General features: G+C 44.3%; 1 protein-coding gene across 1 annotated transcript in view; it reads left to right on the plus strand.

Annotated features, from left to right (window-relative positions):
* The first annotated feature begins 1,253 nt into the window (after positions 1–1,253).
* The window catches only part of adcy6a (adenylate cyclase 6a), a 32,196-nt gene continuing 13,212 nt past the window's right edge, over positions 1,254–20,237 (plus strand). The window contains exons 1-3 of the mRNA XM_071512733.1: positions 1,254–1,363; positions 4,337–4,601; positions 4,738–5,674. Of these exons, the coding sequence (XP_071368834.1) occupies positions 4,582–4,601; positions 4,738–5,674 (957 nt within the window). The 5' untranslated portion in view covers positions 1,254–1,363; positions 4,337–4,581. The remainder of the gene's footprint in view (positions 1,364–4,336; positions 4,602–4,737; positions 5,675–20,237) is intronic.

The raw sequence follows: 20,237 nt of genomic DNA on the forward strand, positions 1-20,237 counted from the left end.
TAGCATCATTCATCAGTGAAGCAGTTTATATAAAGAAGTGTGTAAACTGTGTGCCACAGTTGATGATCATCATATTCACACAGATATAAACAAAAATTAGCGCTATTTTCACAAAAGCATTCATAATATATAGGCTACTGTAATTTATTTCAACCTAAACTCTGCTCGGCTGAGTTTAGGTGGGTTCACCCTCATTTTCATCATTGCTTTTTCCTCCTGGTGCGACTGTAACGGGTTTGAAGTTGAGTGTTGGTCCCGTTTCAGCGGCCTGGGCCTACTGCAGACACGGCTTCACCTCTAGAGGGAGTGCCGAGTTACTAAAAGTGGGAATGAGAGTGGTGTGAGCGACGGCGCGCCTGGGCTGAGAAGAGCTGCGTGAAGACAGCCAGAGTTAGCCCGGACAAGACCGGAACTAAGTCGATTTTGCCTTCAAAATAAAAGCGTAAAAATTGGAACGGGGTAATTCAGCATTGAAGTGAACAGAGCAGCAAACATTGCATCAAATCATTCTCAGTGGAATCAGTGGAGTAAATTATAGCTGCAAAATAGAAATAGAAATTTGTATAATGATGACATTTGTATAATGATGCATGCAAGGATGTAGTGGAGGGTAAACCACCTAAACTCAGTTTACCCTTAAATACCATTAAAGACATAAATCTTTATGATAGCCCTTTGAAATAAATATGTAGGGCCTCTTAAGCAAAAAGTAATGCTTTTCTGAAAATGTAATTCACTTTTGTTCATACTGGTGAATATTTGCCTCATGATGGTCACCAACTGGCAGTGATAGTTTGCCCGCCTTTCTATTTACAACTAGCTACATCACAGGATGCATGGTGAAAAGAAAATAGATGTATAACTTCCAGTTCTGGTAGCCTATATGTTTTGTGACTGAGGCTTTCTTTGTATTTTGTGCAGCCCTAGGCCTATATATGGAACCCTATCTACAGATATGAATACTTGGAAAAGTACATTTGAGAAAAAAAATGATTTTACTAATCACTACAGCTTTCTACTTGAATATGTTCTTATTTTCACCTACTTTGCATTACTCAAAAAACCGTTACAACATAATAATGGTCGTCAACATGGTTTTATTTTGAAAACTGTCACCGGAAGTTAATTTTCCTTATTATGTCGTGCTTGACACTGGTGCTGGGAGCTGAGAGGGTCAGGGGGAGGAGAGGCAAGGGAGTGGAGCGAGAAGACGACAGGAGGAGATCCACAGGGTGACCAATTTAACCGGATCATCCTTGGATAGGCTACAAATGGTCCTCCACCCTGGCCGCTCCAAACGACAACGACACGAAATCGGATTGTCTCCTGCAGTCTCGCTGGGAAATAGAGAAAGATGATCACGGTGAGTCCGTCTCTCAGACTGTACTGCTGCACACTGCAGGCCGACATATATAATATATGTTCTCCTGTCACACATCCGTTTTAAATGCTGTTGCACAGAACTGTTGGAGGCCTGCGCTACTTTTATGTTAACACACAATTTCTAGTGGAAAGAGTGTTGTAAGCGGGCTGTAATCATTAGGCCTCTGCCTCTCGTTGCTTCACATAGGTGGCAAAGGATACGGACAGAACATGTTTTTCATTGGCGGCCAATAACAACATATCTGTCTGGAAAAGGATGAGCTGCATCACATCAGCGCGTTTATTTTTCATATTACAGCTGATAAACCTGAAGGCTGTTAACAGAGACAGCTGCTTGTAGCCCGCACACTGCTTGCAGGTCGCATCTGATGCTCGTTCAAAACGAGTCACAGCAACCACAAATCATTTCATTTCGGATAACACAACTTTAAACTTCAAATAATCCCAATTTACGGTTGTCACTGTCCGCACACGGGGTGTTTATCAACGAGGGGAAGTGTATCGTTCACCGCTACACCATCCACTGACTGATGCTGTGGAATGTGCAATAGCAGTAATATGTTTATATCTGTGTTTATTTACTCAAGAGGCATGTTTGTCAATACAATAAGCTCGCGGCCTATTCCTTTGCTGCCGGTTGAAGGACATTGATAAAAATTAATTGTTGACAGTGGCATGTTGTGTCCTAAGTTAGGCTGCCGGACGCAGAGAAATGGTTTTATGGTCCCTGCTATGGTTGTCACATAGGCCATAGTGTTATGTAACAAGAAGCCTACGCTGTTTGAATGCGGGCCCTCACACGGCCTGTGCATGGGATTTTACACTGTATCGCAAATAGCCTACCATCCATACATAATCAACACAGGCCGCCGTGCAAATGCCCAACGCGCTACATACCTTTGATTTCCCCTAATTGCTTGATCTATTTTCGCATCTGTATCATCTGGATGATAACTGAGCCATAAGATGCGTTCCCTCACACAGCCTCTGACAGATCTGATTAACTGGAACAAGCCCACAATGAATGCCTTATGCTCACTGTTTGTGGCTGTAACGCCAGTGTGCTGCTGTCCGGTTGAAAATGTCCCCTAGGAATAGTCAGTCATCCCCCCCCCCTGCTTCTCTTTCCAAGCGCTAGTGGAGGAAACCAGTGAGCACAGCCAGGCACCATGCAAACACAGCAAACGACTGGCAACACCACGACGTTTGCAAATGGGTACACTGGTCGACCTTGTGCAGGGGAGTGAGGGACGCAGAGCCGCGGGGGGGGTGGAGTGTATGTGTGTGTGTGTGCGTGTGTGTGTGTGTGTGTGTGTGCGTGTGTGTGTGTGTGTGTGTGTGTGTGTGTGTTCGTGTGTGTGCACGTTTCTGTGGATGAGTCGGGGAAGGTGATGGTGGTGGTGGTGGTTGTGGGGGGGGTCTCCTTGAATCCTGTCGATCCATTGCCAGGGATACGACTGGACGGATACGTGCCAGAGAAGGCGCAAGATAGCGAGGAAATGCTATTTTTGCTTCAACAACACAGCATGCCTTCCCGGTGTAAACGCAGGTCGAGGAGGCGACAGCAGCAACACGCCTGCGTTGCGTTTGCGTGTCTTTTCTGCTCTTATCTGGAGCTCAGGGCATGTGGAGGCCTGGTAAGATCAGCTGGTAGCGTTGCTACAACTGTATATGGGAGATACCAGACTACACTGTGGACGTTTTTTAATTCAATCAGTGCGAAAAAGAACAGTAGCAAACCTATAATAAACGATTAGAAGCACACTATATCAATACATCCCAGTAAAACTACAAGTCCCTACAGGAATATTCTAGGAACATCATAGTGATATAATATGAGATTAAAACATACTATAAAGTAGGAGTAGGTCACTATGAACTCTTGAGCACCACAGACACACTACAAGTCCTTAGGGAGCATTACAGGAATATTTTCATTAGGGTACACTATAATAACTATGACTACAATGTAGCCTAATAAGACATCTTAACTCATGAATTTCAAGATGGATAGATAGACATACATGTATGTCTAGGGCATAGATTCATAAGCGGACCATGAGTTTTGAAATGTTAAAAGGGAAATAAGGAAACAAACTTGATGTGCCAGTCATTTTTTAAAAGACGTTTGGTTTAATGCTGAAGGCCTGCGGACCGAGAGCTGTCATACTATACCCACCATTTTATTAAATGTATTAGTCTTGACAGTGTCCTGTAGTCCAGTGGCATTCATCTGCTCTATTTATCACTGATCTTTTATCATTGGTTTTGAACAACAGCAGAAGGTATCTTTCTCTTATCATCTGCCAAATGTACTCAAAACTACTGTAGAACGGTGTGTGTCTTTTTAAACTTTTCCAGCCGGGGATTCAAATTGAGTAGGTTTTGGTTCACCCAGAGACCCGGGCTCATTAAAACACATTACTCATGCTGTCATATGGATACCCTCCAGAATCAAGCCTGCAATCTATTTTGGGTCCTGACCCCCAGAGTTTAGGAAAGGCTGGTGGATACTGACCGGCATTTCTTCCATAAGTATGTCTGAGTTTTTAGACATGAGAGGCAATCTCAAGTGTGTCTGGTTATCCAGGAAACGTGTCCCTGCACTGTCAACACCAGTAAGATTTATGTGCATGTGGCTGACAATGAGACGTGATGTATTTTATTTCCAGTCACATTTAGGAGGAAGGCCCTCTTTGCCAACAGTCTATTGTAAGAGCTAACGTAAATGTCAGGACTTGTAGGCCTGTATATTATTACATTAGCATGTATTAGCACTGACAGTTGCTGCACAAGTATCCATAGTATCACAATCTGATCCTACCTGATCTAGCCACTGCTTCATTTTGAGCCATTTAATACCATGACACCATTGCAGATCGATTTGCACACAGGCTGTTCCTCTTTAGCGTTCTAAGTTTACATCTACTGTATGTATTTGTTTTTCCTCTAGAGCCAGCAGAAGCCGTGGAGATAGGCCTGGCAGCAGGGACCGGTCTTCTCATTAACCTTGCTCTGTGATCACCGGCTCTGGCACAAACATCTGGGGTTGTGCGGAGCGTCTGGTGCGCCTTTTGACCCGATCCACCGCTGCCACCCGCGCCCCTGCAGTGTGGCCTCTAAAAACCCCCTCACTTCATCAAACTTTTGTCCACTGGGATAAATGAGTGAACCGGCTGGAAAGGAAAGGGCTGGGACATGTACCAGAACCCCGACAGGTAAATGAACAACTCCTACGGGTGGTTAAAGGTCATCTCAGGTCCTCCCAGATTCTACCTGTACTGTACCTGTTATTATTATGTATGTTGTACCTGTTCCTGTGCCGAACATCCCTCTGCTCTGCTCTTCCTACAGAATGTCCTGGTTCAGTGGTTTCCTAGTCGCCAGAGTGGACGACCGCAAGACTGCGTGGGGGGAGCGCAATGGCAAGAAGTCCAAACGGAAGGGAGGTTCATCTCTCTGCAACCCACGTTACATGAGCTGCCTGCGGGACCCAGATGCTATGGAGCCCCCCTCTGGAGCCCCCCTCCATCAGCACCACCGCGGAGGGGTGGCCGGGGCCGTGGGAGGCGGGGGCAACTTCGGCGTTCGCTGCGGCTGGCAGGAGGACCACTACGGCAAAAGGGGAGGGGCCCCCGGGGAAGGGGTGGGGCTGAAATCGGTCGACTTGGGCTTTGAGGACGGGGACCTGAAAGGGAGGAAAGGGGGGTGCAACGGGGGGAGCGGGGACATGGGCGACGAGGGTCCTAACGGCGCAGCGGGGGTGACGGCTGCGGACTGCTGGCTCAGGGTGGTGCGGGTGTTCCAGTCGAAAAAGTTCCAGTCCCGTAAACTGGAGCGCCTGTACCAGCGTTACTTCTTTCGGCTGAACCAGAGCTCCTTGACCATGCTGATGGGGGTGCTGGTGATCGTGTGCGGCGTCATGCTGACCTTCCACTGTGTCCACGCCGCCCCTCACGTCGCCTACTCCTCGGCCCTGTCGGTGGCTATGGCCCTCTTCATGGCTCTCATGGTGGTGTGCAACCGCAACGGCTTCCACCAGGACTACATGTGGATGGTCAGCTACCTGGTGATCGGGGTGCTGGTGTCGGTGCAGGTGTTCGGGGTGCTCATGGTGGCCCCCCGGAGCGCCTCGGAAGGCATCTGGTGGTCCGTCTTCTTCATCTACATCATCTACACGCTGCTGCCTGTGAGGATGAGGGCGGCGGTGCTGAGTGGAGCCGTGCTATCCATCATACACCTCGTCACCACCTGGCAGATCAACCAGGAAGACAAGTTCCTCTGGAAGCAGGTAAGAGAAGCCGGACATCTGACTGTTTGGCGGTTCGCTTTGCTTGCCACAGCTGACCTGACCTGAAGTTACATTCTTGCTGAATGGGATGGAAACTTGTTTCACAGTTACACAAAGTCATTGGTTCATTTGGTTTTCCCTTCTGATTTTTTCTTTACTCAGATTGTATGTGGACATTTTGTCCTGCCAAGATTTTATGACTTCTTATGTTTTTCAAAGTCTCGCAAGTAGGCAAGTAATAGTATACTGTCTCCTAGTGATATGTTGCTATGTTAAGAAGTAATTATATGCATTAGGAAACTCAGAAATGTATGTAATGTAGTTGTCATCGTAAGTTAACTGTGAACGTGACACATGGTTACATCACTGCATGTCTGGGTGTTTTGAAATTGGCTCTTTTGGCCTGACTTTTATGATGGTGATATTACTGAATGGGCAGCGCTACAGCATTTAGTCTGCTGAGGCAGTATATGTCAGTGTATCAGTGTATATATCAGTGAGTCCATTGTGTTTTGTCACCATGTTGCATCTGTGTATTTATCTGCCAGTGTCGAGGCAGTGTACATTGGGGCTGCGTATGGGGCTTGCTGTACAGTGTGTTGTTTGTGCGTCATGCCAAGGACCTAGGGGCTAGCTGAAGGTCAGTGGGCTGAATGAGCCGCCTCGGCTGGACGGCTGTGTCTGTGTGTGTGTGTTGTGTGACAGAGGGAGAATACCATGATGATATAAAGCAGTATCACTCAGGTCTCTGTGCTCTCACACAAGGGACGCTTTGTACTTTTCTCCAAGGGTGGGGTGACTGGGGGTGAGACTGTGGAGGGGGTCAGTATGGTGGCTGGTTGCATTCTGTACCACCATAACTGTTGTGTAACTGTTGGTATCCGCTGGGACAGCATATGGAAAAACATAATGGGAAGACCATTACATGAAAACAATAGGGGGGATAGAGGAATGTTTGCTGATGTTAATGCTCAGTCACTAGTTGCAACTGTAATATCTCAGCTTTTAATTGAAGGAAAAGGATTCGTTTCCCTAACTCCTTCTCCCTGAGAGACGATGGTCTCCATTCAGCAAGATAGCCGTTCTTCACATTAGGCAAATTCTATAAAGAGAGAATGGTTTTCATGCACAATTTATGGCAGCATTTACATTAAAACCTAAACAAGTCACTTCTCTAATATTATCATTATTTATTATAAATCCATTAGTGAGGCAGCTTGGTGGGAACTCAGTAACTACTCTGTTCTTTAACATCATGCATGATATACCATAGTGCAATCCATCTCAGGCTCAAACATTGTTTGCCATCGTTAAGTGAATGAATGTCATGAGATAGCTGCAGCCCAGCAATGCTGTGTCTTCCTAAGGTCTTTTGTGTACTGTGTGACACAGTAATCCAGTGCCATCAATCACTGCTTCACGCTTGTGTGCAAGTATTTCCTCTTTCTCCAATAACTCATTAACCTCACTGGGTTTCTGTTGGTGTCGATGGTTACAGATAATGATGAAGTTGTGTACGAGGAATGACATGGGGCTGTAATTAGGATGCAGATCCCCTCGTCTGCCTATCTTTTCATTGCTGGCCTCTCTTTGCTGGCACTGCAGATTTGAATGGTGAATTGAGAAGGAATCTATGAGATCCAGGTGGGTCGTGGGGTTACAGTCCCCCGATGGCTCCATGAGAAATGTAGATTCTGGTTTCACTTGGGCATCTGTTCTATATCATGGGCTTAGGACAAGCGTTACGTTGATTACTCAAAAAGTATTTCCTGCTGGTCACAGGCGCAGTATCCCAACCTGGGAAGACTTAAGAAGCTGATTTCACTCAGTCCAAATGCAGTAATTGCTGTTTGTATAGTTATTTGCGTATCAATCTGTATTTCCTCTGGCTGCTAAGAAGTGGACAGTGGATATAAATCAGCGATCAGGCATGGCTCTTGCTTTTTCGACCCAATTCCCAGTGGGGACTATTTACATGTGCATCATGTCACAGAGTAAATACCTGAGACATGAGGATATATCACACACAAAACACAAATACAATACCAATCAACACAAGAAATACAGCAAATACATGAAAAAATAACTCACAGATGCACTGTGATGCCCCTGGCTGCTGAACTTCATTAGCCTTATTGAGGGTAAACTTGCAACTAACTGACTGACCTGCCTCAGAGCCACAGGGCCAAGGGTCAGGGGTCAATGTCAGGGTAACCCTAATTACCCGACCTGACTCAGCAGCACTATGCCGATCTCAAAAACACTGACAGCCACATAGGTGATTCTTTTAACCTCGAAGGCCTTCACATTATCTAGCCTCATATCTCATTTTTCTGTTAGTAATGAGGCTGTAATTACTGTGCAACATTGAATTCAAATTGTTACGTTATAGTGTATAGTTACTGTACTGTAGTTATTGTACTGTAACAAAACCTGCTGAATTCTGTTGCAAAATATGACTGAGACTTAAGACATAAACTGAGACTCCTTCATGAGGAGCATGTTACGGCGAGGCAAGTGAACCCAAGTGCAGACACAGAGACAGGAGGCAAGGAGTAAAGTTCAAAAGACAGTTTTATTACTGGGCTGGTAGATGGACGCTGGAGCGGGGGCAGGGCAGGCAGCCGGAAACCTGGAGCTGAGGATTGGCAAGAAGCTGGGCCAAGCAGGGCAGGGGAAAGGCTGAGGAAAACCAGGCAGAGCGGGTTCCAGAAAGCGGGGATCCAACGAGGGAGACAGACGAGGCAGGGAGACTGGAGGCAAAAGGCTGGAGTCTGGCTGAGGTCTTCTCATGACAGAGTGTATGATCCGGCAGAGAGTGGATGGCAAACTGGGGATTGTAAACTCTGGGCTGATGGGAAGCAGGTGAGCAGACTGGTGATGAGCTGATTGCTGACTGGTGTGCAGAACGAGCTGAGCTGGGAGCCAGGAGAACAGGGAAGGGAGACCACACCCACACACACAAACAAAGCATGGACAGGGAGAGAATGGCAGGACTGGGGAGTGAAAGGAGCAGGAGAGGCAGGCAAATTGAACAACCGGTCCCATGACAGAGCATAACATCTTGACGGTGTCTGTCTGCTACATCAGAGGAATTACATGTAAGACTCTCAAAATTAATGGTTCGCAATCCCTTCAAGCCTTTCAAAACACACGCAATCCATCTGCTAGTTCTCTAAGTTGTATTGCTCTTGGCACTGGTTGGTAGTGTGATACAGCAGTGTTTTTACAGCTGCATACAGTAGAAGGGAGGATGGCTGTTGTGTCTGTTCGTAGCTTTACTTAGAGGATTTTATAGTACACACATCATCATCAACTGCAGCACCTATAGGAGTTTGAGCTGCCTTGATGTACACAGGATCGCATTTGACACAAACGCCAAACTTCTTTAACATGTAATAGTGATGTGTGATGGAGATAACCTGTCCTGTTACACATGGATAGCATTTGATGTGAGCTTCACTCAATCAGCAAATAGGCGGTTACTCTTCCCTCATTTTTCTGCCTCTCCATGTCTGTGACTCCTCAGCTGAAATCAATTAGCCATAGCCACACATACACATGCACACAAGCATGTGTATCAACCCCCCACATCACACACACAGGCACACGCACACAAACACACACACCATCCCCTGCTTTCTGCTGGTTGACGACTTCCCTTAGAGGTCTCCATTTAATGTTCGTCAGAATTGCTGCTGTGTGTTTTTCTTTGGAACTAAATCACCAGACCATTGTCTGAATGTGTGTGTGCATTTGTGTGTGTTTCTGTGTGAATGTGTGTGTGTTTAGGGTTAAATTAGAATAGTACACTACTGAAGTCTATTCCATTCAGCATACAGTAGTAGGCCATACTTTGCATGCGTATCTCTACCACATCTTTGCAGACGTTTGTTGATTTTTCAACCCACAGTCGTTTGGTTTATGGTGTTGTCTCCTGACAATGTCTCGTATTGTTGTGTGGATGTTGTTGACACAAGTGTTGTGAGAGGTCAAAGACTGGTTCCTAAAAATACCCAGCCCTTGGCGTTTCTGCTAACTGTTGCGTCACATGGAACAGTCTTATCAGAGTCTGCGTCAGAGCAACAGGCAGCTCGCTCTGTCCCCCTCACACACATGCACTCACACACACACACACACACACACACACACACACACGCACAGAGGTGCAGAGGCCACTCATATATTCAGAGGCACCAAGTCAAACACGTTTTGGTAAATTTTTTCCGTGGTGCTTTATGACGCGGAACCTAATGCATTTTGGGACAGATCTTTGATCCCGGACCACAACAGAGACGGTAGCTTAAGCCCTAAAAGCCCATTAAACAACAGAGATGGCACATCCAGCCTCGCCGCGGCCTCCGGGTCCAGGGGCAGTCAATACGTTTCTCTGGCCTCCTTGTCAAGCTCTCGCTAAGCGTTTAAAGTGTGTTTTATATTCATTAGATAAGATAAGTGAATAGAATGTAAATAAGTATGCGCTACTAATGTACCAGCGTGCGTAGTTTATACACGGGCCTTCCGCGGTCTTTCGTCAAACTTTCCAACAGGTCGACTACTTAAGCGTCCAACTTCCAGGATGTTACACAGAGAATAAATGCATTTAAATCAGAGCGAGTCTTGCACAGTGTCGACTGTATCAGCTGTTCGCGGTTGTACACAGGTCTCAGAGAAGGGACAACCTTGTATGCATCATGCACAGGATGGGAGACAGCGTCCCAGTGAAGGAAGTGTCAGCCTGTGATCCCCCCCTGCAGCTATAGAATAAGACACTCTGTATGAGGAAGGAGGAGGCAGCGAGGCGGTGTGTGATCGGAGGAGAATCCGATATTCTCCCCACGCAGTCCTTCCTGCCTCCCTGATAAATAATTTGTGTGTTTAACGCGGCAGCAGCATTTTAACGAGGATACCTGTCACATGCACACTTTGCTCACAACCAGGATGGATGCTGACTGATGGGATCCCACTCACACACACGCACACACTCATACACGCACACACACACGCGCGCGCACACACACACACACACACACACACACCACAGCTTACTCTAAGGATCCAGATGGGTTCAAATGTGTTAGGATTTAGCCATTGATACGGCTGAATGTTTTATGATCACTCAAGATAATCACCTCAAACAAGCCGAATGCTAAGAATACAAATACAATAAAACATTTGCATGATTGTCTCTGTGTTAATGCAGTTCACATTGTATTCATCTTGTTGATAATTGATAATAATAGTCTATATTTACTTTTATGATGATTACAAGCTGTGAAACCCCCACCAATCTGTGGACCAATAAAAGCATCAGGAAGGGATTATAGGTTTAGCATCACTTCTGAGAATGATGGGGAAAAAACAGCATTGCTAACCAATCAAGTGTCTCCCTCAGTGCTTGTGTTCACTTGGTCCAGTGGTTGCCACGGAAACAACTACGACTCAAGCAGTCAAGACCCAGTTCAGGCTGTTGGCATGGGCGTAGGAAGCACAGGGGACAGGGGGGACATGTCCCCTCCAATATTAAAAGATGGGGTGCCCTGGTGGCTCACCGAGTAGGGCGCGTACCATTTGGCTCAGGCCTTCCCGCAGCGACCCGGGTTCGAATCCGACCCGTGGTCCTTTTCTGCATGTCCTCCCCTCGCTCTCTGTCCCATACCTTCCTGTCTCTCTCTCACTATATCTCTCAAATAAAGCATAAAATGCCAAAAAATAAATCTTTAAAAAAAAGATGATTAAAATGTCCCTCTCAAAAAATAAACCACGACCTTGCCTCCAAATTGAAAAATCAACTGGGGGACTTTTATTTTGAAAAGACTTTGACTTTGTGCAATGTGGAATGAAGTTGAATGAAGTATCTCTATATGAAAAGGCAGCAGCCAAGGAAGCGCTCCAAACTGCAGCCAAAAACAAAGCTACATAGATCATGTGAAGAGGTGTCACTCTGGCCCTAAATTAAATATCTTAATTACGTGTTCTTTTCTGCAATATTAAAATCATTCCACTGACGTCTTGGCCCGCAAAGGCAGATTATAAAGAATATAATGGCTTACATTCTGATGCAGGCCTTTGTGGGCAAAATGACAATGGAATGATATTAACTGTGTAGAAAAAATAAATACATTTATATTGTGAGCAGAGTGATGCCTCTTCACTTGATCTGATGGAGCAGAGCAGTCAGCGAGCACAGGGCCGTTACAGTGTCAGTCATAATGAAGAAATTCATGGTAATCAAACGGCAAGATGTGCAATCAACACTACTGGTCAGGTGCCGATAGAGAGAGAAAAGAAAAAACAGGATGTGCAGCAAACGAAAGATATGATATTTCGCCAAGGAGGAATAAATGTGTAAAAAGTTATATAAAGCTAGTTTTCATGACTGTCAACAACAAAAGGTCAATAGCTTTGTTGCCACAGCTTCCAAAAAGCATAGACATCTGTCCATCAGTTATGTAAAGACAATACTTTATCCATTTGCCTCAGTGTCCTGTATGCTTGTATGTAATCTTTCTCTGATATTATTACAGCAATATATTTTCGTCTGTGCTGATTTTTAAAATGGCAAGGTAGGTTAGGCCTAGTTGTTTTGCAGCTAAACTTAATTCTTCACCATATTGGATGGCTTGCATCTTGTCTGAAACGTTTCTTTGCATGGCTCATTATGCTACCGTAATGGAACAGGTACTGTGCTGGCTTTTTGTATGTACTTCATAATTAACATCTTTTCAAGCTAAAGCGAGTCAGTGATGTAGCAGGGCATGGAGAAAAAACACACTTGGCTCTTACAATTACAATTACAATTTCCCATTTGGCAGATACTTTTATCCAAAGCGACGTACACATGAGATTTTAATACAACACAAGCAAGGATCTAGTCAGGAGAGAACAACGAGAGTAAGTGCCATAAAGCTAAGTTCTGGTCCAACAGGACATAGGTGCTATGAGGCAGTGCTACGAGGCAATGCATAGAGTGCATACTGTAGAGGCAGATAAAGAGTTATTTTTTATTTTTTATTTTTTTAGATTACACAGTCCATCTGGTGAGAAGGTGTTCACTGAAGAGCTGGGTCATTAGCCTTTTCTTAAAGATTGAGAGGGACTGGTAACTCGTTCCACCACCGAGGAACCACAGAAGAGAAGAGTCTGGCTAGAGACTTAGGGCCTTGTTGTGGTGGCAGCACCAGGCGCCGCTCCTTGGCAGAGCGTAGTGGGCGGGAGGGAGTGTAGACCTGAATGAGGGAGTTCAGGTAGGCGGGTGCCGTTTTGGTTGCTGCTTTGTAGGCGAGCATCAAGGACTTAAACTTGATGCTCTTAAAAAGGAGCAGTGCACCGCAAAAAATGAATGACTAGAAACCAGATAATATCAGTGCAGTTAGTTGGAAGGAAAATACAACCACATAAAACACTAATTCGAAGATGGAAATTATTATTATTGTTATTGTATTATTATTAATGAGAAACAGGCAAAACTAGATAGATTGGCTGAAAGCCTGCTGTAACCAACACATAAAGTCTGATCTGTCACTTAGCACCTGAGTCATTCTTTCTTTATTTTCAGATAGCCTTTTTAAAAGTTACTAGAAATGAGTATTGCAGAGCTGTTTTTTTTTTTTTATTTTCCTCCTGTGGAGCATGCCCCCGGACCCCAGTAGTCAAATCTGTCCCCCCCAATGGCCAACTGCTTCCTACGCCCATGGCTGTTGGTATACAGTTTGGTTACTGTTGCATCAAGTAGAAGGCAGAAACGAGGTCAAAATTGATTCCCCTGTTTGCTTATTCCGAGAATCAGATACGGGAGGATACCCAGGGTGTCGCAGCTTTCTAGACATCCCACTCATTGGCTGCTGGACTGGGTTCATGTATTGTTTTCCTCCCCCCTGCTGTTGAAATAGGACAGCCCATAATTAAACATGGCGATGACACAGGAGAGGTCATTTGAGTGGAGGTGGTGGGCGAGTACGGAGGGGAGGGGTGGTGGGGGGCGTGCAGGATGTTGTTTGTCAGATGTCTGGTTCAGCGAAGCTTATCTCTGGTCAGCTAGCTGTGACTCTGCATGTTTGTGGTCCTTCTGCTGTGAAAATGGTGTAAGATGTGTTTTTAGGCCTCGAGGCCTTGTGGAAAAAGATGCATGCTTTTTTAAGAAAGGTGGCTTGCTAGAATAACTGACCTGGTGACCTTGTCTGGTTTTGTTATTTATTTGGGTTTCTAATTCTGGTACATCAGTTTTATCGCTAATTACATCACATCTGTCTAATGTTGACATAGCTCTTCTGATAGACTTTTTTTTTTATAACAGCAATTATCCCTGAACCTATTGACTGTTCACAGTGTATGAAGCCAAGTGTCCTTGCAGGGGTCCCGTGCATTCCAGAGAACGAGGAAATATAAAGACAAAAGGTCTAATTTCCAAACTTCCTTTTAATTTAGATTTTACTGCACACCTTGGCATATTTCACCTTCTATTTGAACAAAAACACTGTTGCAACTTCAGAAATGGGCTCTCCAAAGCCAGAGCACTTTAATAGTCACACTCTCTCCATAAAAGTCACACCCCTCTGGTTGCCAACATGAATGTGTCTGGTGTGTAGTTTTTCAATGTGAAGTTGGTGCCCCCAGCTTGTCCCTGTCCATATTTACAGTAACATGACTAAGGAATAAGGAATTTGAACATGACAGATCAGTATAGCTGGCTATAGATTACAAATAATTGTTCATATGCTGTACATTTTTCATGTAATGTGTATGATCTTTTATTTCAGTGTAAAACATGTGTATAATATGCAAAAATGTCTAAAACAGGTAAAGGAAGATGGAAAAGAGGCCAAAATCTAAAATTATTAATAGAAACCTGCGTGTGATCAGTCAGGCTTTTATGTTGACAGATAAAAAAAGAAAAGTTTTATACTCATCCAAAATAAAACCAATTGTCACAATGGAGAAGGGGAGGGACGTCTGCACATTCAGTGTGTTTTAGTTGAAGACAAGTATGTTTGTAATTGATTGTGACTGGCTTGTTGAATAAATTACACGTTGGGAACTGAAAGATAGTGTACACACTTTCACTTCCTTTCCGTTTTTGAAGATTATGGATACAATAGAGGTGACTTGCATTTTGCCACTCTTTTGCAATAACTCTAATACATCACATTTGTTTAGATTCATGTTTTTTTCACTCAAATACACAAAGATACACTAGTTATTCCAAGGATTTCAAGACCCCAACTACTAATACTGTCTATGTAGTACTATTGATATACTATTAAATACTATTATTTGAGACTGAATTATTGGACACAATTTTTAGGTGTTTCTCTTAAATTCTCTAAAGTCTGTATGTAGAACAAGTGCATTTTCAGCCTGAGGAACTCATTTAGACTGTGCTTGATTATCATGAATGCAGCATATTTCCATATTTGTATTTACTGTTCAGACCTTACTCAGATCTGATTAATGAAAAATTTGCATGATAACCTACGTATAGCATGGGGCCTCTCGAAAATAACGGTTGACTGAATCAGTTTAATTTATATTTTCATTCCCTTTCCTACTATGAAAGGCCAACAGATAGAAACAGTAACGTGTGGTGCTTGACTTAGTCCCAATTTTGTGTGACATTCTCTGTACAAAATACCAAATGCAAATCCACACATATCCATGATTTTTACACAGTGGATTTCCCTTCCCCAATGCACAGCTGCCATATTATGTGCATGTAAAGATGTATGAGGAGAATCCAGGTCTGCATTCACATTTTTAGTGTAAATGACATAAATCATACTTGATCATAAATCATACTTGTATGTATATGTGGCTGTGGAAGGTAATCAAAGAGACTTATAGTTCTCTGTAATGGAAACCACTTGGAAAATGAGAAAAATGTTCTGGATAGCTTTGGATGGTCATGGAAAATCAGAAAGTAGTAATGGACTTCCTCAGTTTATCCCAGATTATGAAGTAAATTTAAATATTTGGAGCAGAATGATTAAGTTTTTGCTGTCACATCGCCATGAGTTTTTTTTTTATGTTTTATTGAATTGACACTGCTGCATGCCAACTGCAATGATGACAGACTCTGGAAACTAAGAATACCTTTACACAATTTGATTGATGTTGTCCTGGAAATGTCCTGGAAAATGATTTCCTGAAAAAAGAGACAAAACCCTGTTGTTCTTCTTCACAAGTGAACTGAATCTCGTTTGCAGAAATGACAAGACTGTACAGGCGATTGTGCTCCAAAAATTTTTTTTCCCCTCCACAACTTGCAAGATAAACATATTTTATCTGCAGTCCCTCTACAACAGGACAGAGGCTCCAGTAGCCGGCCGGTCTGCTCTCACCTCCAGACGGTGTGAGACCACCCGGCCGAGCGCAGGGAGCAGAATGGGCAGGCGGGGCTTGACTCTTTATCTGTCGATGTGGTTCTGGTCATTTCAGATAAGGGCAGGGAGAGCTGTGTGTAGACATGAGGCTCAGGCTGAGTACACAAACCCAGCAGCTGCCTGGCACCACACACATACACAGACTCTTTCACAAAGGGCGAGCGACAGAGAGTGGGAGACTGGAAGGAAGGAAAGAGAGAGAGAGAAATAAATGAAATGAAAAGAATTTGGAAATAAATAACTGACGCTCTCGAGGAAAGATAAGGGACGACCCGCAAGAGAGACTCTTATGTTTTGTCGCGGGGAGAGTGCCGTTGTTGCGTTTGGGGTGCCAGAGTTGTGTTTTATAGAGCCTGATATAACACAGATGTTCTAAGGAGTTCCAGATGCTTCTCAAAGGCCAAAGTGCTCCGGCTGCACTCTCCCTGGCCCTATTTCAACAACAATATCCCATCAGTCATTGCTCCCACTGGGAAAATGGCTTATAAATTCACCGTGTTCTTCTGCACGCCGCTTCCTGTACAGCGCTGTCCAGCTAAATGATTTTTTCCCCGTCAGCGTTAAATGTCTTGCTCCATGTATTGAAATGACCTCAGCAGCACCTGATAGCACCGAATTCTATTGGATATGAAGTTAAGTGAAGAATCATGAAGCTGCTTTTTTAAATATGTTCTGATGGAGTGGAGTAATGGCTAGGGATGGGACGATATATCGAAATGCAATATATCGCAATACAAAAATGTGACAATACGTATCGTGTGGCAGAAAAATGAATCGAATAGTGGCAGAAAAATGAAATGAAATAGTTACATTTTATTCTGCTGTAGTAATCACAAATGAGACGGCTTGCCCATCACAATTTTACAGGCTATGCATCGAAATCATATTATTTACAATTTACAATGACATTATTAAATTGTTGTTTACATCCTAGCAAGCCATTGGCATTGCTAGAGAGATTTATGGCTCAGAAATAATAAACATAATTCTGCACAGTAAAACTTTGTTGTCATTTAAATTCTATTTATGACATCATATCATGGTTGTATCGAATCGTGAACTCCATATCGCCTGTTGAATCGCATTGTGAGATAAGTACTGTATATCGTATATCATATCGTATATCATCCCTGTGTATTGGGGTCTAAATCTGTAAGACAAAGACAACTCATTGGGCCGCGGGCTAACAGCCCACACTCCCCCCCACCCCACCCCACCCGCTGGGTCCCCAGGCTGCACCCTGTCTGAACCTCGGTGGGGGACGGCAGGTCTTTGGAGGGAGGCTGTGGAATGTGGGTGATAGTTGCTAAGTGAAAGCTGCGCTGCCATCTCCGATAATTCACAGTCTCTGTGGGTGTGAGTCTCGGGCCAACACTAACCAGAACCTTTCACAAGACGGAGGCTCAGAGAGAGAGGAGCGCATGCAGAGAGAGAGAGAGAGAGAGAGAGAGAGAGAGAGACACACCCTCTTTAGCAATGCTGAGTTATCATATATACAGTATGTATAAAATCACCGTCATGATTGTCTTAAGAGTCCTGTGATGTCTGCTGCTTTCAAAATGAACTGTCAGCTGTGTAACAGGAATATTGAGTCTGGAGAGCGAACATGATACCTGGTGATTACAGCAGAGCCTTGTTTTTTGCGTACCGCTGACTTCTGAACTGACCGGTCAACTGATTGGACAAAAAATGTGTCAATGGGAAAATATATCCAACTGATTTTTGTGTAATTGCTGGTATTTCCTTGTTCATACATGATGTAACGAAAGGGATTCAAAGTGCGAATTAGACTTCATACAGCATTTCAGAATGCCTACGTGCGCACGTTTCATGTTCTGAGCAAGCTTTTAGTCTGCAGCTTCAATATTCATTTCAGTCATTTCATTTCATTTTCAGCGTTCTGAACATTTCGTTCTCTCAGTTGACATCCGTTCACAAGGGGTCTGAATAAATTAGCTTCTACAATAGTAATACCAGGTGTGAGGGGAAATGTTAAGATCTTCCCGGACACGCTAGTTTTGCATGCATGCACACACACACACACGCGCCATCCTGTGATCAGTGTCTCGGCGTTGGGTGTTGGCTGAGTATTGTTAAGTGGGATGGAGAGCAGGATGGGGGGATTAAGGCGGGGGGGGGAGGTCACCTACTGCTGTGCTGTGTGAACATGCTGAGAAAAGAGAGAAGAAAGACCCATAAGCTGCGCTGACATTCAGCAACAAGACCTATATACCAAAAACCTTGGCCCTGTTTCTGGATTTGGGACTAAGATTGTGTGGTTTGAAATGGGACGGGATTATGAGCGATGTCATCTTATCACATCCTACAGTCTGTTTTGGATCGGATGGTTTGGTTTCTACATAACCACAACCTCATCGACTAAATCCTGTTGGCCAATTTCCCTTTTTTGCCATTTAATTAATTTTCACCTGAAGTATTACATCTGTGTCTGTTAGAAAGCCTTGGCAGGGCACTATCCTGTTAAATGTCCCATTTGTCCACATTCTTCTGTATGCTCTCTGCTCTTCAAAGAACACCCTCTCCCCGCTGAAACAGGCCCATTGAAAAGGGGCCCTGTGGCCTTAAAAGTCAATGTTTATAGACTCTCTGTCAAGACCACAGACTTCCTGCTAAAGTAAATGCCCGCTGTGCTAAATCCATCATAAAGCAGGAGGAAAATTATAAATAAACTTTCTGAATATTCCATTAGCCTCCCTCTCATCCTCGCCTGGCCCTCCGACTCGGAGATGATCGCTTCGGAGAGCTTTCATTAGGTGCAGAGCGGCGGTCGGTGTTGGGATGTGGAGGGGAAGTGTAGCGGGAAGGATTTGCTGCTGATGCTGCTGCCGAGACATTACTGATGATGAACAGCTGTATGTCACTGCTGCATCCACTCCATGTTTGTTTGGACGTCCCAGATCATGTGTGAGATTAAAACGAAGACTAAGTAAGAAGTCAATTCATAAAACACAGTCACTTGTAATAGCGTGCTGTTCAGAAGCAGCTGGACAAATGTACATTTAGTGGAGTGCATTGTCAACAGGTTAGTGTTTAGTTAGTGTTAGTGCAAAAAATGTAAGGATCAGTAAAATGTGCACAGTGTTATGGGTTTCTTCCAGACTCTTGGTTAATGTTTTTGGTAAAAGTGTAGAAAATGACCCCATAATTTACTGTAAAGTCTCTGTATAGGCATCTCAGGAGTCAGACGGCCTTATAGTCTGTTCAGTTGGTCAGTCATTTTTTCAGTTGTCCGTCCACCGAGCCATGTTGATCATTCATTGATTGAGCCCACATATCCTCCCTAAGCCGTTGGGAGGCTTTTTTTTTTGTGTGGCAAAATACATTTTAATCTATGTTGTGCTGAACAGTCATTGCTGCTGCTGCTGTTATTTTGCCTGTCCTGTCTAGATCAGGGCAGCTCTTACATAATGCCATTTTGATATCCAGGGATTAGGCCGAGGTCCTCTCCGCAGACTGGTGGCTGGCTGGCTGCTTCCACCATGTCACCCCTGGGGAAATGAGAACTGCTTTTACTGGTAGAAAACTGAGCAATGTTACCACGACTTGAATGATGCTCCTGGTAGATTTTTGTCTTTACAAACTGAACGTAGCCCCGTTTTACTAGGCCATAATCGTACTGGTAAGTCGATCATGAGTGAGCAGTTTGATATATACGATCATAACAGTGGTGGTAAGATTATAATGGTGCAAAGGAAAGGAGAGCAGGATGAGGTAATAACCGAGCGAGCCGGAGGAGTTAGATAAATGACTGTGCAGAGGACAGAAGGGATGAACAGGTGCGGCGGCCTTGCACTGGGAGAATGGTAGGTACAGGTAGCAGGTAAGTGCTGCCAAGCAGAGCTCCTAAAGAGGTGGAGTGCTGTTGCGTAAACACAGGACCTTACTGTGTACTCTGTAAACCCACTAGCCCTTGCCCTCTTGAGAAAAGCAAGCAATTAGTTTTAGCCTGTGAGCTCAAACACATGGAGTGTGATGCACACATTGCGCGAAACCTCCACACGTAAAAAATACTTAGCTGAGACGCATGCAGCATAAACATGACTTATAGAGTCTTGACTGTATGCATAAAGACTGACAGGAGGCGTTCACCTGCAAACACACATCAAGCTGCAGGTTTCACTTTTGTCTCATGGCTGTTTTTGCTTGAACAGTGAGAGTAATGT

Source organism: Centroberyx affinis, unplaced genomic scaffold, assembly GCF_046629955.1.
Source record: "Centroberyx affinis isolate AG114_WGS23_722 - 3 ecotype Tasmania unplaced genomic scaffold, CSIRO-AGI_Caff_v1 ptg006470l_1, whole genome shotgun sequence".
Lineage (NCBI taxonomy): Eukaryota > Metazoa > Chordata > Actinopteri > Beryciformes > Berycidae > Centroberyx > Centroberyx affinis.